Source organism: Leptonychotes weddellii, chromosome 16, assembly GCF_054177405.1.
Source record: "Leptonychotes weddellii isolate Sample4059 chromosome 16, ASM5417740v2, whole genome shotgun sequence".
NCBI lineage: Eukaryota > Metazoa > Chordata > Mammalia > Carnivora > Phocidae > Leptonychotes > Leptonychotes weddellii.
Genome location: NC_138384.1, coordinates 42,800,152 through 42,826,659, shown reverse-complemented (window position 1 = coordinate 42,826,659; position 26,508 = coordinate 42,800,152). Strand labels below are relative to the sequence as shown.

Sequence of the window (26,508 nt, the reverse complement as noted above, 5' to 3'; positions counted from 1 at the left end):
TGGATTCTTGGCATCCACGTCCATTCTTGTGGATCTTGGGATGAATAGTTCAGGGTACGGAGCACTGTGAGTTCTAGATGCATGCATGACCATAAAAAAAAAAAAAAAAAGGCAACCCAGTAAAAGTAAGGTTGAGACTCTATATTTGTCAAATTTGGTACTCAGTACAGGTCAGCACAATTTCCTTATAGTATCTGCATTCCGCCCCTCCCAAACCCCGCATCCATCGCTTCCTTTCTATAATCTGTTTTCCTTCCTTCCCTTTCCTCTTTCTCATATTTCAAGGTTCATATTTCGGTAGTTTCTTAGAATAGGTGGATAGTTTGCTTTGGTTGAGTTCTTTGGGTTTTGTTTTGTTTTTGTCTTAGTTTTTGTCACGTTTGGAAGAAAAAAATTCAAGAAAACGACAAGGGAGGGGGCGGCCAAGCTCGACTAACCGTACAGAATTAATTCAGTCTGACTATCCAAAAGAGAATACCGACTATCTAAATACTGACTGTCCCAAAAAAGAGAAGAGCCTTCAGGAAAGGACCACTCCGCAGGAGATTCCGGGATTTGTAGTCCACAAGATCCACAAGGTCAGACGCATTACGCTCCGGAAAGACGCCCTGAATGCATCGTTGGCTGGAGAAAATACAGAAGTACATAAAAGAGTTCTGTACACTTGGCAGCATTTCGGGGTTACGGAATTCGCGCCGGACCCGCACGCTTTAAATACAATCCAGCCTCTCGGGGCGACAGCCAACACTTCCGCCCGAGGAAGACTACGAGGTTGTCTGGGAATTCTGGGAAATGTAGTCCAGGAACACAGTGCCGCAGGATAACTTCCGCTGCAGGAGGCCGAGGCTGCATTCCTGCTCCCATCGGGAATTCTGGGAAGCGTAGTCCAGGAGCTCTGTGTAGGCAGAGTCGCTTCCGCTCCAGGTACGCGAGGCCGCGGCCTTCATTCCTCTGCGAAAGGTGAGCCCACCCACCCCCGGCGCCCTCCTGGCGGCCGCACTGACCTGGCCTCACTTTGCGGTGGGCCGGTGGTCATCAGGCGCTCGACCCTGGGGAAGAGAATCCGCCTGCGGCGAAGGGCGGGGTTTGTGTTCCCTCTGAATGAGCTCTGTGGAGTGCGGAGCGCTGGGTGCAGACCGGGCTCGGGGCCCGGGCCAGGTTCCCAGGTCGCTGGGAGTGAGGGATTCCTGGGTTCTGCATTTCCCCGGCCCTTTCCCCGACCACCAGCCAGTGCTGCCGCTTCCCAGCCGTATAATATTCGGAGAATTCGTGTCTCTGCCTCATTCCTCTTTAAGTTGGTATTAGTGTCTACCTAATAGAGTTATAATGAGGATGTAGAAGAGAAAGACTTAAAGTCTGGCTTGGGGTAAAAAAAAAAAAAAAAAAAAGTCTCTTAATAGCAGTACTTTGTAATTTCTGGAGAAGCGCTTAGTTCCCTGAAAGCATCTATGAACCTGGGATGGGGTCAGAGCTCCTGCTGCAGTGTCCTGAAGGAGGGGAGGCTGCACCCAGATTCCAATTTTTTTTTTTAATCTAAATTTAAGTTTTTGTAGAGGGTCATTCCTGGGTGTTGTCTGGGATGTCCACTGTAATTTATGCGGGAGTTCTAATGAAGCTGTGATTTCTCTCAGCCTCCTGTCCTTCCCCAGCCCGGACTAATTGAAAAAGGCCGCTGGAAGGAGGGAATGGTGCTTTGGCTTCTGGAAGCAGAGCCTCGCCTGAGTAGGTCTTAGCATCTCTCTTCCTCTTATGTTATCTCCTCTCAGGGGAGAAGATATTTCCTTAACTCATCTGCAAATTCTTCTACCGTGAAGATGCCCTGACTTTTGTTGAATACATAAATACAGAAAGGGATGGGGGAGTACTTGGGCATGAATAATAACAATTATACTTACTTTTTTAAAGCTTTTATTTAAATTCCAGTTAGTTAACATAGAGCGTAATATTAGTTTCAGGTGTACAATATAGTGATTCAACACTTCTATACATCACCCGGTGCTCATCACAAGTGCACTCCTTAATCCCCACCTCCTGTGTCACCCATCCCTCCACCAACCTCCGTTCTGGTAACCATCAGTTTGTTCTATATAGCTGAGAGTCTGTTTCTTGGTTTGCCTTCCCCTCTTTTTTCCTTTGCTAGTTTGTTTTGTTTCTTTAATTCCACATATGAGGGAAATCATGGTATTTATCTTTCTCTGCCTGACTTACTGCACTTAGCAGAGTACTCTCTAGCTCCATCCATATCGTTGCAAATGGCAATGTTTCATTCTTTTTTATGGCTGAGTAACACTCCATTGTGTATATATTCCATATCTTCCTTATCCATTCATCAGTCCTTGAGCGCTTGGGCTGTTTCCATAATTTGGCTATTGTAGATAAATGCTGCCATAAACATCGATCGGGGTGCATGGTCCCCTTTGAACCACTATATTTGTATCCTTTGTGTAAATATCTAGTGCAATTGCTAGATCATAGGGTAGTTCTATTTTTAACTTTTTGAGGAATCTCCATATATTTTCCACATTGGTTACACTAGTGTGCTTTTCCACCAACAGTGTAAGAGGGTTCCCCTTTCTCCACTTCCTCGCCAACAATTGTTTCTTGTGTTGTTGATTTTAGCTATTCTGACAGATGTGAGGTGATATCTCATTGTAAGTTTTGATTTGCATTTCCCTGATGATAAGTGATGTTGAGCATCTTTCCATGTGTCTGTTGGCCATCTGGACGTCTTATGTGGAGACAGGTCTGTTCATGTCTTCTGCCCATTTTTTAATTGTATTATTTTGGGGGGTGTTGATTTGTGTAAGTTCTTTATATATTTGGATACTAACCCTTTATCAGATATGTCATTTGCAAATATCTTCTCCCATTCCATAGGTTGCCTTTTAGTTTTGTTGATTGTTTCCTTCACTGTGCAGAAGCTTTTTATTTTGATGTAATCCCAATAGTTTATTTTTGTTCTTGTTTCCCTTGCCTCAGGAGACATATCTAGAAAGCAGTTGCTATGGCCAATGTCAAAGAGATTACTGCTCCTGTTCTCCTCTAGAATTTTGATGGTTTCCTGCCTCACATTTAGGTCTTACATCCATTTTAGATTTATTTTTGTGTATGGTGTAAGAAAGCGGTCCAGTTTCATTCTTTTGCATGGTGCTGTCCAGTTTTCCCAATACCATTTGTTGAAAAGACTGTTTTTTTTTCCATTGGATATGTTTTCGTGTTTTGTCTAAGGTTAATTGACCATATAGTTGTGGGTCCAATTCTGGGTTTTCTAGTGTGTTCCATTGATAGATGTGTCTATTTTTGTGCCGTAGCATACTGTTTTGATGTCTATAGTTTTGTAATATAACTTGAAGTCTGGAATTGTGATGTCTCCAGCTTTGCTTTCTTCTTCAAGGTTGCTTTGGCTATTTGGGGTTTTTTTGTGGTTCCATATAAATTTTAGGATTGTTTGTTCTAGCTCTGTGAAAAATACTGTTGGCATTTTAATCAGGATTGCATTAAATGCATAGATTGCTTTGGGTAGTGTAGAAATTTTAACAATATTTGTTCTTCCAGTCCATGAACATGGAGTGTCTTTCCATTTCTTTGTTTCCTCTTCAATTTCTTTCATCAGTTTTTTTCTAGTTTTCAGAGTACAGGTCTTTCACCTCTTTGGTTAGATTTTTTCCTAGGTATTTTATGGTGTTTGGTGCAGTTGCAAATGGGATCAATTCCTTGATTTCTCTTTCTGCTGTTTCATTCACCCCCCCTCGCCTCTAAAACCCTCAGTTTGTTTCTCAGAGTCCATAGTCTCTCATGGTTCATCTCTCCTTCCGATTTCCTCCCCTTCATTTTTCCCTTCCTTCTCCTAATGTCCTCCATGCTATTCCTTATGTTCCACAAATAAGTGAAACCATATGATAATTGACTTTCCCTGCTTGACTTATTTCACTTAGCATAATCTCCTCCAGTCTCATCCATGTTGATGTAAAAGTTGGGTATTCATCCTTTTTGATGGCTGAGTAATATTCCATTGTATATATGGACCAATCTTCTTTACCCATTCATCTGTTGAAGGGCATCTCGGCTCTTGCCACAGTTTGGCTATCGCGGACATTGCTGCCATGAACATTGGGGTGCATATGGCCCTCTTTTCACTACCTCTGTGTCTTTGGGGTAAATACCCAATAGTGCAATTGTTGGGTCATAGGGTAGCTCTATTTTTAATTTTTTTAGGAATCTCCACACTGTTTTCCGAAGTGGCTGTACAAACTTGCATTCCCACCAACAGTGTAAGAGGGTTCCCCTCTCTCCACAACCTCTCCAACATTTGTTGTTTCTTGCCTTGTCAATTTTTGCCATTCTAACTGTTGTAAGGTGATATCTCAGTGTGGTTTTGATTTGAATTTCCCTGATGGCTAATGATAATGAACATTTTTTCATGTTTCTGTTAGCCATTTGTATGTCTTCTTTTGAGAAGTGTCTGCTATAATCTTTATTATTTTCTTCCTTCTGCTGGCTTTAGGCTTTGTTGTTCTTTTTCTAGCTCCTTTAGATGTAAGTTTAGGTTGTTTATTTGAGATTTTTCTTGCTCCTTGAGGTAGGCCTTTATTGCTATATACTTCCCTCTTAGGACTGCTTTTGATGCATCCTAAAGGTTTTGGACCATCATGTTTTCACTTTTGTCTCCATGTATTTTTTAGCTTCTTTATTTCCTGGTTGACCCATTCATTGTTTAGTAGCATGTTTAACCTCCATGTATTTGTGGTCTCTCCAGATTTTTTCTTGTGGTTGACTTCAAGTCTCATAGTGTTGTGGTCAGAAAATATGCATAGTATAATCTCAGTGTTTTTGTATTTGTTGAGGGCTGATTTGTGACCTAATATATGATCTATTCTGGAGAATATTGCATGTGCATTTGTAAAGAATATGTATTCTGCCATTTTAGGATGGAATGTTCTGAATATACTTGTTGAGTTCATCTGGTCCAGTGTGTCATTCAAGCCATTGTATCCTTGTTGATTTTCTGCTTAGATGATCTGTCTGTTGATATAAGTGGGGTGTTAAAGTCCCCTACTATTATTGTATTATTATCATATAGTTCCTTTATGTTTGTTATTAATTATTTTATATATTTGAGTGCTCCCATGTTGGGGGTATAAATATTTACAATTGTTAATATCTTCTTGTTGGATTGTCCCCTTTATTATATAGTGTCCTTCTTTGTTTCTTGTTACAGTCTTTGTTTTAAAGTCTAGTTTGTCTGATATAAGTATTGCTACTCCAGTTTTCTTTTGACATTCATTTGCATGGTAAATATTTCTCCGTGCCTCACTGTCCAGCTACAGGTGTTATTAGGTCGAAAATGAGTCTCTTCTAGGCAGCATATAGATGGGTCTTTTTTTTTTTATCCATTCTGACACCCTGAGTTTTTTTTATTGGTGCGTTTAGTCCATTTACATTCAAAGTAATTATTGATAGATATGTATTTATTGACATTTTATTACTTATTTTGTGATTGTTTCTGGAGATTTTCTCTGATCCTTTCTTGTCTTTCTCTCTTTCATGGTTTGCTGATTTTCCTTAGTGATATATTTGGATTTCTTTCTCTTTATTTTTTGCATGTTTATTGGTGGTTTTTGATACATGGTTGCCATTAGTTTTGTATATAACCTCTTCTGCATATAGCAGTCTATATTAACTAGATGGTTAAGTTTGAACACATTCTTTTCTCCTCTCCTCCCCATGCTTTGACTATGTTACCATATTTTATATCCTTTTTTTTGTATGTGTGAGTTCCTTGACTGATTTTTTTTTTTAAGATTTTATTTATTTATTTATTTGAGAGAGAGAATGAGAGACAGAGAGCATGAGAGGGAAGAGGGTCAGAGGGAGAAGCAGACCCCCTGCTGAGCAGGGAGCCCGATGTGGGACTCGATCCTGGGACTCCAGGATCATGACCTGAGCCGAAGGCAGTCGCTTAACCAACTGAGCCACCCAGGCGCCCTACTGATATTTTTACAGAAATACTCATTTTTACTGCTTTTGTTTTTCCTACATTCATATTGTCACTTTTGGTCTCTCCTTTCCATTCAAAGAGTTCTCTTTAATATTTCTTGCTGGACTGACTTAGTGGTCACAACTCTTTTAGTTTTTGTTTGTCTGGGAAGCTCTTTATCTCTCCTTCTATTCTGAGTGATAGCCTTGCTGGATAGAATATTCTTGGCTGCAGTTTTTCCCATTGAGCATTTTGAATATATCATGCCACTCCCTTCTGGCTTGCATTTTCTGTTGAGAAATCTCCTGCTAGCCTCATGGATTTTCCCTTGTAAGTTACTGACTTCTTTTGTCTCACTGCTTTTAAGTTTTTTTCTTATCACTATATTTTGTAAATTTAACTACAATATGTCTTGGCGTTGGCCTGCTTTTGTTGATTTTGTTGGGAGTTCTTTGTGCCTGCGGGATCTGGATGTCTGTTTCCTTCCCCAGATTAGGGAAGTTTCAGCTATTATTTCTTCAAATAAACTTTCTCCCACCCTTTTTTTTCTCTTCTTCTTCTGGGACTCCAATAATATGAATGTTATTATGTTTGATGGAGTCACTGAGTTCCCTAAATATATCCTCGTTTTGCATAATCATTTCTCTGCTTTTTAATAGTTTCATAGCTTTTCATTACTTTGTCTTCTAGGTCATTAATTCGTTCTTCTTCCAGCCTCTTGTTGATTACATCAAGGGTATTTCTAATCTTGTTTATTGCACTCTTCATCTCTGATTCTTTTTTAACTCTTATCTCTGTGTTAAGGGTCTCACTGATGTATCATTCTTTCTCAAGTCCAGTGAGTATGCTTATGATCATTGCTTTAAATTCTCCATCAGGCATGTTAGTTATATCTGTTTCACTTAGATCTCTGGCTGTGGTCTTATCTTGTTCTTTCATTTGGGATAAATTCTTCTATCTTCTCACTTTGTCTAAGTCTCTGCCTGCTTCTCTGTGTTAGAAAAATCTTTGCTCCTGAAAGTAATGGCCTTATGAAGAAGAGGTCATGTAGTGCCCAGGGCCTGACACTTCAGGAAGTGTCTCCAGTGTGTGCTGCATGCACTCTGCTGTTGCATTCTAGCTGCTCTATCCTTCAGGCCAATTGTCTGCAGATGCTCTCCTTGCCTACTGTGGGCAGTGATAGGTCCCTGGCCTGAATGTGGCAAGTTTGATCTGGGTGCTCGGTCCGCTTGTGAAATGAGACTTTTCATCACCTCCACCAGAACTGAGGCCCTGTAAAACTCTCTGGTCAGGAGACATGGTGTTTTCACCACCTCCACCAGAACTGAAGCCCTGTAAAACTCTGGTCAAGAGATGTGGTATGGGCAGGTTTTGTGTTGGTTTTCTAGGGGAGGGGCCTGCTGTGCTGTCACTGAGGTAAGCATGACTGAGAAAGGCAGTTCCACTGGAGCACAGTGGGGTGGGGCTTGGTGTAAGCAAGTTAGGGGGCCAGTGTCTGCATTACACTGTTTCCCACAGGTGGCTCTGTGTTTATGCTGAGGGGTGAGGGAGGGAAATGGCACCAGCCAGCTCCTTTGTTCCCAGACAAGTCTCCATGAATGTTGCCTCTCAGGGACATGCTCTGAGAAGAGCAAATAATCTCCCTACTGTGTGCCCCAGGTGCTCTTCAGATCACGGTTTTCATGCTCTATGCCCTGGCTTATTTACGTGCCTTTTCCTCAAGAGTAGCACAGTGCTGCTGGGCTTTATCCCAGCCAAGCCTGCTGACCTTTAAAACTCCAGGCTTTCAAAGTAAAGGATGCACAGTCCTAGGGAATTCTTCTAAAGTATTTGTTCAAACCTTATGGGTCACCCCCAGTATTATCTTTTGTCATCCAGAAATCCAAGGTACTCAGATATATTATAATCCAGAATTACAGCTTTTGAGGTTGTACCTTTATCATAAGGGCAGTAGTTTGCCCTAAAGTTCTTATGTAAGGATCACTGGATAAGTGTCTTAGACATGGAATTTATGAATGGCCCTTTATCATTTCTTTAACCCCTTTCTTGGCATCCCAGGCTTGCCTCCAGTTTTAGGTCCTTTAGTTTGCTTTTGCAAGCAGAGAGAACACCTACCTGAGGGGGCTCCTTTCCTTCATGTACAGTTCAAGTAAAATCAGGAATTTTTTGTAAAACTATGGAAGCTCACTATGTAAATACTTGATGGAATATTTCCCTGCTAGTGTAGCTTTTGGAAGTTGCTTTCTCCATTTATTTAAAACTGCCTGTGCAATTAAAAAGTGCAATGCAAAAACAAAACAAAGCAAAACAAACCAACCCACCAAAAAGATCTGGGCTTTAAGCCCCACTGAATATAAGAACTCACAACATTCAGCCCCTCTCACTTTCCAAGCCAATGGCAATGGGGAAATGTTCTTGTGCATTTCTCTGTCTCACCCTTCTCTGTGACCATGGCTCCCTCCCCTCCACAGCAACCAGGATCTGTTTCTCCCCTAAACCACATCTCCACATTTCCTACCTTCTTCAGTGTAGCCTCTTCTCTTTGTTTGGTTGGAGAGTTCTGTCAGTCTTCAGGTCAATTTCTGGGGTATTTAGGATCATCTGATAGTTATCTAGCTGTATTTGTGGGATGAAGCAAGCCTGGGGTACTTCTACTCTGCCGCCATCTTCTTGTCTCCTAACGATTATGTTTAAACATTTAGTGCTAAATATTATTCTAGGAGTTTTATATGAATTAACATATTCAATCCTAACAGGAGCCCTCTGGGGTCTCCTGGATACTGTTATTCCCATGTTGTAGATGAGAAAAGGGAGACACAGAGTGCATAAGTTGTTTATCCTAGGTTCACACAGCTAGTAGGCTGAGCTGGGATTTAAATTTAGGTTTCAATCTATTGCTTTAGTTCTTACCGTGTTTATTATCAGGTTGAGAAGTCATGTTTTAGATTTCTGTAGAAGGCCATGAAAGCTATGTCAATGAGTTTTCAGTTTTTGCTAAGATATTTTCAGTTATCTGCAATATAATTGTATTGTATTTGAAATAATATTTATAGTTCTAAGTGAAATAAATCAGAGAAAGACGGGGTGCCTGGGTGGCTCAGTTGGTTAAGCGACTGCCTTTGGCTCAGGTCATGGTCCTGGAGTCCCGGGATCGAGTCCCACATCAGGCTCCCGGCTCGGCGGGAAGCCTGCTTCTCCCTTTCCCACTCCCCCTGCTTGTGTTCCCTCTCTCGCTGTCTATCTCTCTGTCAAATAAATAAATAAAATCTTAAAAAAAAAAAAATCCGAGAAAGACAAATACCATATGATTTCACGTATATGTGGAATCTAAAAAACAAAAGGAAACAACAATTAACAACAAAACAGAAACAGACTCATAAATACAGAGAACAAACTGGTGTTTGCTAGAGGGGAAAGGGGTGGGAGCAATGGGTGAAATAGGTGAAGGGAATGAAGAGGTACAAACTTTCCTGTTATAAAATAAATAAGTCACAGGGATGAAAAGTACAGAATAGAATCAAGAATACTGTATTAAATTTGTGTGTGACAGATGGTAACGATACTTATCATGGGGAGCACTGCTTAATGTATAGAATTGTCGAATCATTGTGTCATACCTGAAACTAATATATCAACTATACTTTAATTAAAATAGGCTAAATCCTAGAAAGAAATTTATAGTTCATACTCTGATTATAGAAATGATTATAGATTGCATGTTGTAGAGAATTAAGAAGATATACAAAGTATAAACAGAAGAGTTTAATTGTCTATAACCACAGGTTATAGAGATAACATATTAATGTTTTAATGTTTTTCTGTATATATGTAACACATATATATATATATACACATATATATGTATATGTATATATTTAGATTTTTTTACTTAAGTTTTACAAAATAGGTATAGGTTTTATTTCCCTCTTAAGTTTTTACTGTGGAAATTTATACACATAGATGTAATAAGAGTAAAATGATGAACCCCAGTGGAACCATCACCCACATTTAATCCTTGTTAACATTTGTCAGTCTTGTATTAACCACCCCCACCCTAACCCCCACCCTCCCCGATCTTTTTGTTTCAGTATTTTAACACAAATTCCCAACATTGAGTCAGTATGATAGTGGTTGGTTGATTGTCATAATTGCCAAAAATTGATTATCAAACATTTTTTTTATATATATCCAAGACCAAGAAAGGGAGATGTTAGCAGCTACCCTAAGGTTTTCATTCTTTGCAGCTTGGAGAATGTTACTTACTTGAGAAGGCTCCGGGACATAACAGTATTGCACTTTAGAGAGGGATGGTGATGAATTTTGTTTTCCCATATAGAATTTGACTTACCTATGTCTTCTTGTTCTTTGTATGTTATCCCTCTCTTCCCATACACTTGAAGCTCTTGTGTTTCTGGGACCATGTCATATTTTTCTCCATAACTGTGTCCAGTTCTCAGTATAAGATTGGCAAGGATTTGTGTTTAGAATAGCTACTCAACAGACAGCTGGTATCAAGCATTTGCAGTGCAGATTTCCTGAAATTGGAATTAGGTAGCAAAACGGAATAGAAATAACCCATGGAGATATTCATTAATATCAGTGAGCTATCGAATCCACCAACTATTTCAGAGTATTGAAAAGTTGGTGGGCAATTATTTTGATGACCTAAAACACATTTCCTAAGAATCGTTATGTTATATGCCTGCAACTCAGTAACAATGTGTGTCAGGGTTATGGTTAGGGTTAGGTTTAGGGTTAGGGTTCAATTTAAAAAAACCCATATTTCCTAAGAAACACATTGGTAGAAATGGTAATAGCAAATATTTGTAAACTGTTATGCCTGGAGGCAGTGTTTCTAATAGTTTATGTATACTAAATCAGTTTTCATAACAAGCCTATTACCCTTATTTTACAGATGAGGAAATGGATTTTTAAAAAACAACGATTTTATAGTAAAATTTACTATTTCTTTTTGGGGTGCAATTTTATTAATTTTAATGCAGGTATGGATTTGTATAATCACCACCATCATCAGATGCAAAGCAGTCCCATTAGCCCCAAAAACTTCCCTCCTATATTCCCTTTATTATCACCCTTCACCGTATCTGTAACTACCAGCAACCACTATAACCCTATATAGGTTTGTCTTTTTGAGAATGTCATATAAATGAACTCATCATATGTAACCTTTTTTTCCCATATGTAAACTTTTGAGGCTGGATTCTTTCACTCAGCATAATGCCTTTGACATTGTATGTATCAATACTTCATCTGTTTTTATTGCTGGTTAATACTACATTTCCATAAATGTATATACGATAGTTTACCCATTCATCCACTGAAGGATATTTGGTTTGTTTCCAGTTCTTGGCAGTTATGAATAAGCTGCTAGAAACATTTGTGTAAAGGTTTTGGTGCTTATTTCTCTAGTGTATATAACCAGGAATGGGAATGTTGGGTCCTATGGAAAGTGTATGTTTTACATTATAAGAAACTACCCAACTGCTCTCCAGTATATCTACCGTCCTGTATTTCCACTAATGATGTATGAGAGAGAGAGTTCCAGTTGCTCCACATCTCTGTCATCACTTAGCATTGTCTGTATTTTATTTTTAATTTTAGCCATTCTAATAAGTATGTATTGCAATATCATTGTGACTTTAATTTACATTTCCCTAATGACCAATGATATTCAGCAGATACAGCTTTTCTTTAGCTTATTTACCATCCTTATATCTTCTTTGCTGAAGTGTTTTGTCTATATGTTTTGCTCAGTTTTAATTTGGGTAATTGGGTTGTGTTTTCCTTGTTGATTTTTGAGAGTTATTTATATATTGTGGATACAAGTCCTTTGTTAAATATGTGATTTGCAGATATTTCTTCTCTGCCTGTAGCTTGTCTTTTCATGCTCTTTTTAAATTTTTTATTTTTTGGGGCGCCTGGGTGGCTCAGTTGGTTGGGCGACTGCCTTCGGCTCAGGTCATGATCCTGGAGTCCCGGGATCGAGCCCTGCGTCGGGCTCCCTGCTCGGCGGGGAGTCTGCTTCTCCCTCTGCCCTCTTCCCTTTCGTGCTCTCTGTCTCTCATTCTCTCTCTCTCAAATAAATAAATAAAATCTTTACAAAAAAAAATTTTTTTTAATTTTTTGTGAAGATTTTATAGAGACACAGTGAGAGAGAGGGAACACAAGCAGGGGGAGTGGGAGAGGGCGAAGCAGGCTTCCTGCCGAGCAGGGAGCCTGATGCAGGGCTCGATCCCAGAACCCTGGGATCATGACCTGAGCTGAAGGCAGACACTTAACGACTGAGCCACCCAGGCACCCCTCATGTTCTTTTTAAAAAAAGATTTATTTATTTGAGAAAGAGAGAGCACGCAGGGTAGGGGAGAGGGAGAGAGAGAATCGCAAGCAGACTCCACACTGAGTGTGGAGCCTGACAGGGTGCAGTCTCATGACCCTGAGATAATGACCTGAGCCAAAACCAAGAGTCGGGTGCCCAACAGACTGCACTACCCAGGCACTCCTCTTTTCATGCTCTTAACAGCATCTTTTGTAGAGCAAAAGTTTTTAATTTTGGTTTCTCTCAATATTTTGTATTTTGTGTCTTTTAAGGAATTAAATAACTTCATCTACCATATTGAATTGATGAATGCAAAGTTTCTTGTAACATTCCCTTATTATTCTTCTAATGTCTGTTGAGTCTATAATGATATCCCTTCTTTCATTCTTGATTTTGATAATTTGTGTCTTTTCTCTTTTGTTCTTTGTTGGTCAGGCAAGAAGTTTAATTTCATTGATCTTTTCAAAGAACTCTGGGTTTAATTGAATTTGTCCAGGGCTCACAATCTTTTTCTATTAAGGCCCAGATTGTAAATATTTTCAGCTTTTCCAGTCAAGCAGCAGATTCAAGAATATTATTTAGGTCTGTGTATTAACAAGAGAGAAATATCCACAGCATTTTTATTAACAAAATCCAAAATACAATGATTGAGTACAATTTTTTTTTTGGTAATACAGGTGTACTAATGAGAATAGAAATATTTTGGGGAATAACATTTAACTTAACTGACTTTCAAGGTTAGTATTCCCCTGTCATCAAAATTGACTGCAAATGTTTTTCTGTTTATGCTGCTCTGTAATGAGATTTTATACATTTTATCACTTACTGAAAAATGACCTTTTAAACAAATAAGTACTACTAAATACTGGTATCAGTCCACAAGTTTGTAATTTTAATTGTGCATAATAATAAACTGGAAGATGCAACTTGAAGCCTGAATAGTGGCTCCCCAAAGATGTCCACATCCTAATTCCCAAAACCCGTGTTACTTTACATGGTAGAAGAGACTTTGCAGATGTGATTAAGTTATGGATCTTGGGATGGCAAGATTATCCAAGTGGGCACGCTGTAATCACAATGGTCCCTATAGGAGGAAGGCGGGAGATCAGTGTCAGGAGAAGGCAATGGGATGACAGAAGCAGAGATTGGAGTGATGTGACCATGGACCAAGGAATGCAGGTGCCTGTAGGAGTTGGAAAAAGCAAGGAAATGGATTCTCCCCTAGAAGGGACCAGCCATGCTGACATCTTGACCTCAGCCCAAAAACTGATCTTAGACTTCTGACCTCCGTAACTAAAAAAGAATAAATTGTACTGTTTTAAGGCACCAAGTTTGTGGTAACTTGTTATGCTAGCAATAGGAAACTAATATCAAATGCATTTATAGAATTCTCTTAGGTTCTTCTCTTAGGTTCTTCTCTTGACATTTGCCTTTTAGTATGTCATTACATCACAGATTACTTCTAACGGAAGGTTAGGAGGAAGCTCCTCAATTATGTAGTTAAACCAATTTTGAAATATGGGAAGTTCCTTTGCACTTGCATCAAGATCTGAAAACACTGCTGGGATGATGTACTTTAAGCTCAGAAAATACAAATATTACAAATTTATGTGGGAATGGAGATTGTGCTCATTTTAACTTTTGACAGGGTTGAAATATATAAAGCAGTTTGGCATTACTTGTGATTTAAACAAAATCAGTTGCTATCAAAATGACTTTATTACTACCATACTTCTACTTATAGGTTGGATTCATTAACATCATCAAGTCTAGCCAAAGCTAATTTCCAAAGCCATTCAGCATGGCTGGGGTCAATTTTTCTCATTCAGGAAAATTTCAGTCCTGGCTCTGAGACTTTTTTAAAAAGTCATAATAAAATTTTACTGCTGCTCAGCCATTGAACTGCTGTATGGTGAGGCAAGTTAGGATATTCGGTTTCTATTTCTTTTATTTATTTATTTATTTATTTATTTTTATTATGTTATGTTAGTCACCATACAATACATCATTAATTTTTGATGTGGTGATCCACGATCCGTTGTTTTCTTATAACACCCAGTGCTATTTCTGACAGAATTCATTAAACTGATGATGGTTAAGTCTATGAGACTGAATGAAGTTCACTGTTCACACTACTGGCTCAGTAGCACATAATAGATTACAATATTTTCTGCAAAGCACCTGCTTTGAATAATACAATGAATGACCATAGTCTTTAAACACATTTGTATAAGCTCTTAAATTTGTAATCAGTTTTAACACATCCTTTTAGGTTACACTTAAGGTTATTTTGAATTAATATTTTTTCAACTTAGAACATATTTTTAACTGTAATTGTTCCACACAGACTATCCCTAGAGGCTAATTATTTAGGCACTTCAAACTTGACATTGATGCCTTGAATGAACAACTACTGAGCAATGTCAGTAATATGTGTTGAATTATCAAGAGCCAAATATATCATGATCATTTTCCTTGTATTTTAATTGACTATAATGTTTCCATTGTCTTCAACTCTTCAAGCAACTATTCTTGCCCCCGGTCTAATAATGTTGTTTGTTTTCTCTGGACACATTTCTTTGGCTGCTACAATCAAACAAGATTTAATTAACTCATCATCAGTAAATTACTTTTCTTTGCTTGGGTTAGAAATAGAAGCTGAATATCTAAATATAAACTTACTTTGGTTGTAGCTTCATTTTCATTACTTATTTTTTTGTGAAGAAATTATGCTCCGATGAGACATTTTAAATTTTCTAATTTTTCTGACCACTGCTTTACCACGAATTGAAGATATTTGTGATGAATACTTAGTCTGATAATATTGACATGTATTGTTTTCTTTTAGCACAGCTATGTTGTCACTGCATAATAAGCAAAAGGCTTTGCTGTCTAATTCAATAACAAAATATCTCACTTCCAATGTGTCTTAAAAGTGCAACATTTAAAGTCTATTTTTTTCTTCTTGTTTTGACAGGACAGGTATGTACTTGTAATGAGCACTGGGTGTTGTATGCAGCTGATGAATCACTAAATTCTACCCCCTGAAACTAAACATATAGTATGTGTTAACTAAATTGAATTTAAATAAAGAATAAAAAAATTAAAATGTTGTGGTACAGGGGCACCTGTATATATACATATATACAATGGAATATTACTCAACCATCAGAAAGGATGAATATTTACCATTTACATCGATGTGGATGGAGCTGGAGGGTATTATGTTGAACAAAATAAGTCAATCAGAGACAATTGTCATATGGTTTCACTCATATATGGAATATAAGAAACAGCACAGGGTCATAGGGGAAGGGAGGGAGAACTGAATGGGAAGTAATCAAAGAGGGAGATAAACCATGAGAGACTCTTTTTTTTTTTCTCTAAACCTCCCAATATTTTGATTTATTAGTACCTTCTCATTTTATTTATTTATTTATTTTTATTATGTCCAGTTAGCCACTGTATAGTACATAATTAGTCCTTGATGCAGTGTTCAGTGATTCATTAGTTAAGTATAACACCCAGACTCTTAACTATAGGAAACAAACAGAGTTGCTGGAGGGGATGGGGTAATTGGGTAATGGACATTTAAGGAGGGCACATGATGTGATGAGCACTGGGTGTTATATGCAGCTGATGAATTATTGAACTCTACGTCTGAAACTAATGATATACTATATGTTGGCTAATTGAATTTAAATTTTAAAAAAAAAGGAAAATCAGGGAGGAAAAACAGGGTAAAATGGTAGACTTAAATCCAACCATATAAAAAATTACATTAAATGCTAATGGTCTAAATACATTGATTAAGAGATTATAAAATTGGATTAAAAACAAGAACCAAGTATATGCTGTCTAGAGAGCCTACTTTACATATAAGGACATAGGTTAAAAGTTAAAGGGATTACCCAAAAAAGGTGTGCTGTGGAAACACTGGTCAAGAGAAAGCTGGAATGGCTATAGTAATATTAGACAAAGTAGACTTCAGACCAAGGACTGTTACCAGGGATAAAGAGGGGCACTTACACCAAGGGTTAGTTCATCAAGTAGGCATAATAGTCCTAAATGTGTATTCACAAACAACATAGCTTCAAACTACATGAAGAAAACTAGGCAGAACTAAAAGAAGAAATGGAGAAATCCACAATTTCATATGGAGATTTCAGTACTCCTCTCAGTAACCAATAGAACAAGCAGGCTTGTTCAGTAAGAATACAAAAGATCTGAACAATACTATTAACATTTCCAGAACACAACATGAAATAAACAACAGAATGCACCTAATTTTCATGAGCTTCAGTTCTGATCATTTCTGTTGACCTGTCTTTGAGTTCACTGGTGTTTCTGCTCTGTCTCTCCCACTCAGGTGCAGGTTTCTATGTAGTAGGGACTACGTCAAGTTCTCTGTGCTTATTGCCAAGTATAGGTTTCGGCAGAGAGGAGTTATTCAGTACCTATTTGTGGTTTGTCTAGCTTTACAACAGGGATCAAGGAACAGGGACCTTCAGCTCAGTGAGGTTATATTCAAATTTTCTGAAAATGGATGTGGGAGAAACAAACAATATAAGTATTTCCTGCCCTTTATCTCAATCAGATTGAGTAGGATGCTGAAGCCACCCACTTTTTCAGAATGTTCAAAAGGTGGTATATGCCTATTGGTAATTACTGACCTAAAATAAATATTCTTAAAAGCAAACTAGGGCTGATATGTGGCTTCTGTATTTATTTCATGGTGACAACAACGAGGATAATAGTAATAACAGCTAACATTTTTTGGGTGCTTATTATGAACTACACTGACTTTCTAATGCTTGGATGCATTAGCTCATTTGTTCTTCATAATAACCCTACTTTCATCTTCCATTTTACAGATGAAGAAACAGAAGCATCAAGAGGTTAATTAACTTGCAAAGTTTACTCTGCTAGTAAGTGGCAGAATCTTGATTAAAGCTTGGTAACCTGATTCTATAGCCTAGGCTCTTGGCCAAAACACTCTGCTTTTATTAGACTGGCAAAATGGGTTTTAGGAGTTGATAAGGCTGTAGCAAAGCCTGTTAAAAGCTATCTTAGAACAGGGGACATATAAGCTGATGTAAAAAGCTAAGAAGATCTAGGATGCATGGGGGCAAACTACTGCCCACTACTCATTTTTGTAAATCCTTTCTTCACATACAAAATCCTGGAGGCTTTCCTGTGAGATCAAGTGATTTACACAGCTGGAGTTTACAGGGGAGAGCAGACATGGAAGATTCCTCTATGGATGGCTTGCTAAGAATCTAGACTTTATTCTAAAGGCACTGGGCAGCCATGCACATGTTTTAACCAAGAAAGGGATATAATCAGACTAACTCTAACATATAAAGAAACAAGAACATTCTGTGGGATGACCACTGTTTAAATGCCTGTTTAACATGAATTGCTTTGTATTCTGAATTCTTAAAGTCCCTTGGGTGATTAGTAACTCCTATTGCTTGATAAATCTGATCAGGCAAGTCTAAACTGGAAGCCTGTATTCATGCTGAGTATGTGCCTGAAAAAACATCCACAATCCTTAGAGACAACTCCAGGAGCACCTTATAATGGGGAGCAGTGGGGAGCTGGGAGTCACAAGGCCCGAGTCCCAGACCCTGTTCTGCTCCTGGCTTATGTGTTCTCCAGTCATTCCCTATACTCATTGAGAGCCTGAATGATCTAATGGTTGATTGCCTAGGCTCAGCTTGCAAACTGCCTCTATTAATCTCAGAATCTATGTTTGCAACCCTTTCTGCAAAATATAGTCACCTGAGGGGAAGGGGATTCATTTTCATGGAAACTCTTCCTCCACAGATACCAATTTATAGGCCCTGGACTGGGTCCTGGGCATTGGTTTTGTTTTCATTTTTTTATTAACTTCCCAACGATAACCAGTGAACTGGTAGATTGAAAGCCACCATCCTAGTAATTAAGAACATGGACTCTGGGATGATAATCCTGGCTGCTCTGCTGACTGAATGGATAATCATGAATAAATAACTTAAAATCTCAATGCTTCAGCTTTTCCAGTTACTGCAGTATGCAGCAGCATGAGCAGCGAAGTCTCCTGGGACAGGCTGTACAAAGCAATGAGGGAAGTCCTGCACAGCAACCAGCACAAGCACTGGAAGTTTTCAGAGACTGTGGAGCTGCAAATCAGCCTGAAAAACTATGACCCTCAGAAGGACAAATGCTCCTTGGGCACCATCAGGCTTAAGTCTACTCCTTGCCCTAAGTTCTCCATGTGTGATTTAGGGCATCAGCAGTACTGTGATGAGGCCAAGGCTGTGGATATTCCCCGCATGGGCATGGAGGCACCAAAGACTCAGTAAGAATAAAAAATTAGTCAAGAAGTTGGCCAAGAAGTATGATGCCCTTTTGGCTTCAGAGTCCCTGATCAAGCAGATCCCTGAATTCTTGCCTGAATAAGCCTGGCAAGTTCCCTTCCTTGTTGACCCACAATGAGAACATGGTGGCCAAAGTGGATGAAGTGAAGTCCACAATCAAATTCCAGATGAAGAAGGTGTTGTGTCTGGCAGTGGCCATTAGCCATGTGAAGATGACAGATGATGAGCTTGTGTACAACATCCACTTAGCTGTCAATTTCCTGGTGTCCTTGCTCAAGAAGAACTGACAGAACATCTGGACTTTATACATCAAGAGCATCATGGCCAAACCCCAGTACCTGTACTAAGGCACAGCTTAAGAAGCCCTGGTGCTGCCATTAAAACCAAAACCAAAACCAAAACCTCTCGATGCTTCAGTATTCTCAACAGTAAAAATTATCTTAATCCTTTGGGTTGTTGCGAGGGTTAAATGAGGCAATTCCTCTAAAGCATGTGATTTGGCTCTTGACTTCTCACCACATTTCGGCTTCTCATTTGCCCCAGGTACTGTCTGTTTGAGTACTCTTCTATTTGAGTACTGTTCTGTTTGAGTACCCTGTTGAGCTCTGAGTGGCTGATATGGCACTGTCATCCTCCAGGCCTAACATCAGGCCTCATTTTCCTCATTGAGCCCATCTAACTCTCTCCCTTATCCAGTCTAGGTCTGGGGACCCTTTCCATGTTCCCCCAAAGGACCCTGTTTACACTCTACTCTGGCATCTGTCAGTGTGTAAGAGCTCATTTTCTTTTTTTTTTTTTTTTAAGATTTTATTTATTTGCGAGAGAGAGAATGAGAGACAGAGAGCATGAGAGGGAGGAGGGTCAGAGGGAGAAGCAGACTCCCTGCTGAGCAGGGAGCCCGACGTGGGACTCGATCCCAGGACTCCAGGATCATGACCTGAGCCGAAGGCAGTCACTTAACCAACTGAGCCACCCAGGCGCCCAATAGCTCATTTCCTAATTGGTCTCCCACACTTAGGCTCTGAGCAACTAGAGATCTAGGAACTATATCCCTCTCAGAAGGTGATCTATAAATATTGGGTAAGTGAAAGAAAACTCAACTCTTTCACTGCTAACTACGAAGCCAAGTCAATACTTGTTCTTGGTAGTTGTACATACATTCTGTGGATTCTTCAGCTGTGGGCTATGTGGGCAGGGACTCAGGAGGAGAGGGAGACTCTACTGGAGGAGAAAACCTCTCTCTAAGGTGGTGCAAAAAGGCTCTACCTTATTCACAGGCCACCATCAGCCCTTCTTGAGTTCTTTCTCTTCCACAAATGATCTTGAAGTTGCTTAAAAACAGTAAATAACACTAAATACCTGTTGAAAACAATAAATAACCTTGCCCAAGAAATTAAACTTCTGGTTCCCAAGTCCTTGCAAGCATCAAGTGCTGAGCCAATGCTTTACACAAATAAGAGAAATAGAGTGGCATCACAGGCTTCTTTAATCTTTCATTATATCCATGTAGGAAGAGGGATATGCTATCAGAGCCTCCTCTGGCTTCAAGAAGAATATGGGGACAGATGGTTGCTATACTTGTGGTGAACATAGAATAATGTATAAACTTGTGGAATCACTGTGTTGTACACCTGAAACTAATGTAACATTGTGTGTCAACTATACTCAAATGAAAAGAAAGAAATAATAAAATAAAATAAAAATAAATTAATTTTAAAAAAGAATATCCATCCATCATTAAACTTTTCAGAAGGGTGGTCTCAATGTCTAAACAAACATTGTTACGGGGGAAACAGATTATTAAGTAAGAGGCCATCTTTGCCACCCAGATGTCTTACAAGACACATTCATAAGGACGGTTTTATGATGGAGAATAGTATCTGATTTTTTTTTATTATGTTCTGTTAGCCACTGTATAGTACATCATTAGTTTTTGATGTAGTGTTCAACGATTCGTTAGTTGCATATAACACCCAGTGCTCATCACAACACGTGCCCTCCTTAGTACCCATCACCCGGTTACCCCATCTCCCCACCCCCTCCCTTCTGTAACCCTCAGTTTGTTTCCTGGAGTCCAGAGTCTCTCATAGTTTGTCTCCCTCTCTGATTTCTTCCCATTCAGTTTTCCCTCTCTTCCCCTGTGGTCCTCTGTGCTATTCCTTATGTTCCACAAATAAGTGAAACCATATGATAATTGTCTTTCTCTGCTTGACTTATTTCACTTAGCATAATCCACTCCAGTTCCATCCAGGTCGATGCAAATGGTAGGTATTCATCCTTTCTGATGGCTGAGTAATATTCCATTGTATATATGAACCACATCTTCTTTATCCATTCATCTGTTGAAGGACTCCTTCCACAGTTTGGCTATTGTGGACATTGCTGCTATGAAAATTGGAGTGCATGTGCCCCTTCTTTTCACTACATCTGTATCTTTGGGGTAAATACCTAGTAGTGCAATTGCTGGGTCGTAGAGTAGCTCTATTTTTAATGTCTAGAAAACATTGGTATAATTACAACATTTTTCTGCTATTCACATGTAATCCTGATAGCAATCTGATAATGTTGGTTCTGTTATGGTCCTAATGCTTCAGATTACAGAAATGAAGCCTAGAGAGGTTAATTAATTAATCATGGTTAAATATATGTGCATATTATGTAGTATATGTTCTACTCTTATATATGTCCTCTACATTATATATTACAGATGTTTATTCTGTAGCAGTGCCAACGTATAGCAAATGTACAGCAAATACACAACAATGCCAGATTTGGAAACTGAATTTTGTGCCCAGAGTCCACTTTTAACCAGTACATTCCACTGCCTCTCCTTTTCCACACTTCCCAGGATCAGAGTAAGTTCCTTGGGAGCAGAGAGGTCTGTGAGCAAACTGTCCCATGCATGAGGGCATCCTGCCAGGATAACCTCATGGTAGCTGGAATCCAGCCCACACCCGGCCTGCCAAGATGTGTGTAGCAGCATCTGCTGGGGCAAGGGACACCTTTGTCTATTCTACACAAAGATACATTTCCCTTTTTCTCATGGCTTCTTTCTTACTACCTTGTATTGCCTTCTCAGGTCTCTGCCTTTCCCTAGGAAAAGGAGGAGAAAATGATCAAGTTCCAGGTGAGCTGGATTTTTATTTCTGTCACTGAACATTTTATTTCACTTCTTAGGTGGACACCTTTTAGATTTAGAATAATCTGCACTGTTAACATGAAGGTAAGAGATTCGTGGAAGTTCAACTCCTGCTCAAGTTCCTACAGCAGACAAGTGTCCAGCCCACTCCAGAGCCTTTCCCTTCTGGATAAAGAGTATCAGCAAAGAGATACTGGAGGAAAGAAGGGCAAAACAAAACAAAATCCAAGACCAAACCAGAGTTTTCATTCAGAGACCAAGGCCTGACATTGTGCCATTTGGAGCTCCAGCCAGAACAAAGGTCTTCATACAAAACATTTACATTTCCCTACAGTAAAAAGTTACAAGCAAGAAGCCAAGTAGAATGAAAAATATTTGCAACATATTTGGAAGAAAGGACTTAACGTCCCCAAAATGAATATTTTGAATACAACAAGAACAAAAGATGACCAGCAAATACACGAAAAGAGAATGGTCTTCATTACTAATCAACTTTGTGAAAATTTTTCAAAATAACTGGTTTTTACTTCCCAAATTTACTTCTGAGATTATCAGAGATTTTTTTTTAAGTATTCATATCTGGTGTTGGCCAGGGTATAGAGGTTTCGTGATTTACACTTTGAAGAAGAATAAGCTGGAAAAATCTTCTTTGGAGGGAACACCTGTCATTGAATCAAAATGCTGAAAGTTGTCATTCAGCATTACTATTTCTACTTTTTGGAATTTAAGGACATAATCCAGGGTCAATGCGAAAGGATTTTTGTTGCAACGTTGTTTATGATAGATAATCTAAAGCTAAGTGTGCATTATTTGGATGAGTTAATCACATCCTAAATCATTGACTTACTATACGGCGCTGCAGTGGGATGGCAGACATGATCCTAGTAATAATCATAATAGCTAACATTTATTGGGTACTCTGTGCCAGGCACTGCTCCGAAGTGCTTTACCTATAGTCACTCATGTTATTATCAGTACGCTATGGTATATAGGTATCAGCATGAGGATGAGAGAATGAAGAACTTCTCCAAGGGCACATAGCTAGCACAAGGCAGAGCATTCCAGTGTGAGTACAGGGAGCCAGGCTCTGGACTGTGCCCAACACCACCGCTGCATGCTGCAGATGGGACACAGAGGATGAACTACGTACTTCAACAGTAAGAGTGACCAAAAGCCTTTAAGTTTGGCAAATTAAATAAGTGAAATGTGTGCATGTGTAAAAGAGAGAACAGAGAATCCATCACACACTATTGGAACTAAAGCTTTTCTGGGGGCAAGTGGCGTTCTTAGTAAAATTTAAAATTATAGTAGCCTATGATGCAGCAGAGTTCCAGGGACTTACCTGTAGGAGCGCTAACAAAAGGCAGCTATTTATTTATTTGTTTGTTTGTTTGTTTGTTTGGCAGCAATATAATCTGCAAGGATTTCTTTTCTTGCAGCCCTTTTGGTGGATTGAGTGAGTGGTATAGAAGGCAGCTACTTTGACTCTGTCCCCCAGATTCTAGAACAGCTTCCCCTCCCTGACACTTTCTCAGTGCTGCCCCTTTTCCATAAACATAGCCTGCATGTGTTTGGTGTTGTAGGAGACGGTGACGTTCAAGGACGTGGCCGTGGTCTTCAGTGAGGAGGAGCTGGGGCTGCTGGATTCCACCCAGAGGAAGCTGTACCGAGACGTGATGCTGGAAAACTTCAGGAACCTGGTCTCTGTGGGTGAGGATAGGCGCTTGGTGACTGAAAGTCATCCCCCTGGGGTGTCTTGGGTGTTTGAAGCTCTGAGACTCTTGAAATCATCCCCTGAGCTTGGGCAAATAAGAGTCCTAATAATCCCTGTACAACACCGACAAGATGTTTCTGTCCTTTGAACTATGTAACTGGGCAAATATGGCCCAGCGCTGTTGTTTGTCATGAAGTCAGTTTAGTGAGTTGCCCTAGTTTTTGTTTTTGTTTTTTCAGGGTGCCAGTAACAATAACTATTTATTAACTTGATTTTTCAGAGGTATTTGGGTTTTTCCTTTAACAGTGTTTTTGTAAATAACTTCAAACTTACAGAACATTTGCAAAAGTAAAGAATAAGAACACCCCTATAGCTTTTACCTAGATTCACTTATAATAATATTTTTACCCATTTATTTTATTTATGACCATGTTCTTTCTCTCTCCATATATATTTGTGTGTATATATGAAAATATATGTATATTCATAATATTTTTTTCTGAACCATTTGAGGGTAATTTATATACACCAGGGCCCTTTATCTCTAAATACTTCAGTGTATATGCAGAGTTTGGAAGTCTTACTCTGACACCAATTGTAAGCTCAGGGGTCCCCAAGATAACCCTCGGCCTCAATAATTCACTAGAAGGACTGTCAGAAGGCACTGAAAGCTGTTATACTCATGGTTACCCTTTATTACATGAAAAGGGTACAAGTTAAAATCAGCCAAGGGAAGAGGCACCTGGGGCAGAATCCAGGGTATTTCCAGCACCAACTTGTAGTTGTCTCTCTCAGAGGAGTCGTAGATAGTACTAACTCTTCCCAGCAAAGATAGGTCATAGTATACATGGAGTATTGCCAACCAGGGAGGCTCACATGAGCCTTGGTGTCCAGAGCTTTTACTGTGGTTTGGCCATATAGATGTGGTTGGACACCTGTGTGTCTGACCTTAGTTTCTAGCCCCTCTGGAAATCAAGCTGACAGCAGGTAGCCCAAGGGCCCCACCATAAATCACATTGGTAAGCAATCTGGTGTTGTCCAAAGCCTCCACGTGAGAAAGACACTCTTACCAGACAGGAAATCCCAAGGACTTAGAGATCACTTCCCAAGAGCTGAGGACAAAGACCAGACCTCTCTTTGAGCAAGCTTTATTCTTCACTGAACAATGTATTTTGTAGAAATAAGAATATTCTCTTACATATTCCCAGTGCAAATATAATACTTTTATCTAAGTATTTTACTGATTTTATCAGTAGATCCAGATATATTCCTAAAAGCATATTTTTCTTTCTCCAGAGTAAGGTCTAGTCTTGAGTTTAGTCTGACTGTCATGTCTCTTTAGCCTCCTTTAATTTGGAGCATTTCCACAGCAATTTCTTTGTCTTTTATAACAGTAGACATTTTGGAAGAATACTGTTATTTCCCCCCTGCCCCCACCCCCATTTTTCAGATAACATTCCTAATACTTCCTTATACTTAGATTCAGAGGATCCATTCTGGCTGGAACTCGACATTGGTAGTCCTTTTGAGAATATCACATGTAGAGGTACACCATCTGACCCTCATTGGTGGTGCCGATTTTGACCACTCAGTCAAGATGTCCAGTTTCTCCACTATAAAATTATTGCTTTGTTTATTGCAACGTTTTTTAAGACCACACAAATATTTTCCTATAGATTTAGCATCCAGTGATTATCACTTGCCTTATCTGGTCTTTACCATGATTGTTACAAAATTATTTTCTACCTTAGTACCTCTTTAGTACCTCCTGATTGCATTAGCAATCAGCTCTTGGCATTCTACAGTAAGCAAGAATCCCACATGCCTTAATCATTTATTTATTTATTTGTAGGGACTTGTGAATTCTTTTTTTAAAAAATGGCTTCTAATATTACCATAATTATTTTGGTGCTAAAATTGTTCCAAATTTGGTTTTTTGTAATATGCCTCCACCATTTTTTATTTTATTTTATAATATTATATTATACTATGTTAGTCACCATCATTAGTTTTTGATGTAGTGTTCCAGCAATGTCCACAATAACCAAACTGTGGAAAGAGCCGAGATGCCCTTCAACAGACAAATGGATAAAGATGTGGTCCATATATACAATGGAATATTACTCATCCACTATTTTTTTTTTAGCATTTCCTTACTTTATGGCATAGATGCTGTTCTGTGTTCATCTTTTACTTTATACCCCAGCTCTGGAATCATCTGTTTCTTGGAGAATGGTATTTAACAACAAGGTCTGAATGCTAGGTACTGTCACTGCTCCTGTGGTGGCTTTGTTTCTTGGTCCCAGGGGATAGAACTAGTAGGTAGGAGTGTGTGTGTGCATGCGTGCATGTGCATGTGCGTATATTCATATACATATATGCACACATGAGTAGATGTTCAATTTCATTAAACATGAGGGAGAGGTTAAGTAAAATTATCCTGGAATACCATTTCTCACCCATGAGATGAGCAAAAATTCAAACACTCAGCACTGAACTTTCTTGGGCGGAGTTGTGGGAAATAAAGCACTCTCATGCACTGAAAGTAGGAAAGCAAAATGAAACAGTCCTGACGGAGGAGAATTTGACAATTATCCAGCAATATTCCCAGCAGTTCGCTTCTAGGAATTTTCCCTAAAGATAGCAAAGTGCAAAAGAGCATTAATAGTATACTACAGTCCATGTAAGAAAGAAGGGAAACAAGGAGACCTACGTATATCTGCTTGTCTTTATAAGAAGAAACCCAAGAAGGATTAATTAAAGATTCATGAAGTTAGTCTCGTATAATGGGTGGGAGTAAGAGTGTGGAAGTTATGTGTCACACTCCATTGAATGTGCCTTTCTGTCTGGTTTGGACTTTTGAAAATCCATTATTTCAACACATACAAATTAAATAAGAAGAAAAAAGTAAGAGGGGTAACTGGGTGATGGGCATTAAGTAGGGCACTTGTTGTAATGAGCACTGAGTGTTATATGCAA

At 39.0% G+C, this 26,508-nt stretch overlaps 2 protein-coding genes and 1 pseudogene across 6 annotated transcripts in view; all 3 read left to right on the top strand.

Annotated features, from left to right (window-relative positions):
- The window catches only part of ZNF229 (zinc finger protein 229), a 474,727-nt gene that overhangs the window by 62,804 nt on the left and 385,415 nt on the right, over window positions 1–26,508 (top strand). The gene's annotated exons all lie outside the window — the stretch shown is intronic.
- Window positions 872–26,508, top strand: part of ZNF112 (zinc finger protein 112) — a 41,724-nt gene continuing 16,087 nt past the window's right edge. The window contains exons 1-4 of one of the 4 annotated variants that reach the window (XM_031026625.2): window positions 894–960; window positions 21,384–21,531; window positions 21,756–21,803; window positions 23,399–23,525. In XM_031026625.2, the coding sequence (XP_030882485.2) occupies window positions 21,789–21,803; window positions 23,399–23,525 (142 nt within the window). In that variant the 5' untranslated portion in view covers window positions 894–960; window positions 21,384–21,531; window positions 21,756–21,788. Of the gene's footprint in view, window positions 961–21,383; window positions 21,532–21,755; window positions 21,804–23,398; window positions 23,526–26,508 lie in introns of those variants that run through there. The other 3 variants (XM_006731962.3, XM_081807017.1, XM_081807018.1) reach the window with 3 other exon arrangements.
- Window positions 893–21,376, top strand: LOC145717609 (large ribosomal subunit protein uL1 pseudogene; annotated as a pseudogene). Its single transcript, XR_014140943.1, has 3 exons — window positions 893–960; window positions 17,189–17,242; window positions 18,351–21,376. The product of XR_014140943.1 is annotated as a large ribosomal subunit protein uL1 pseudogene (transcript).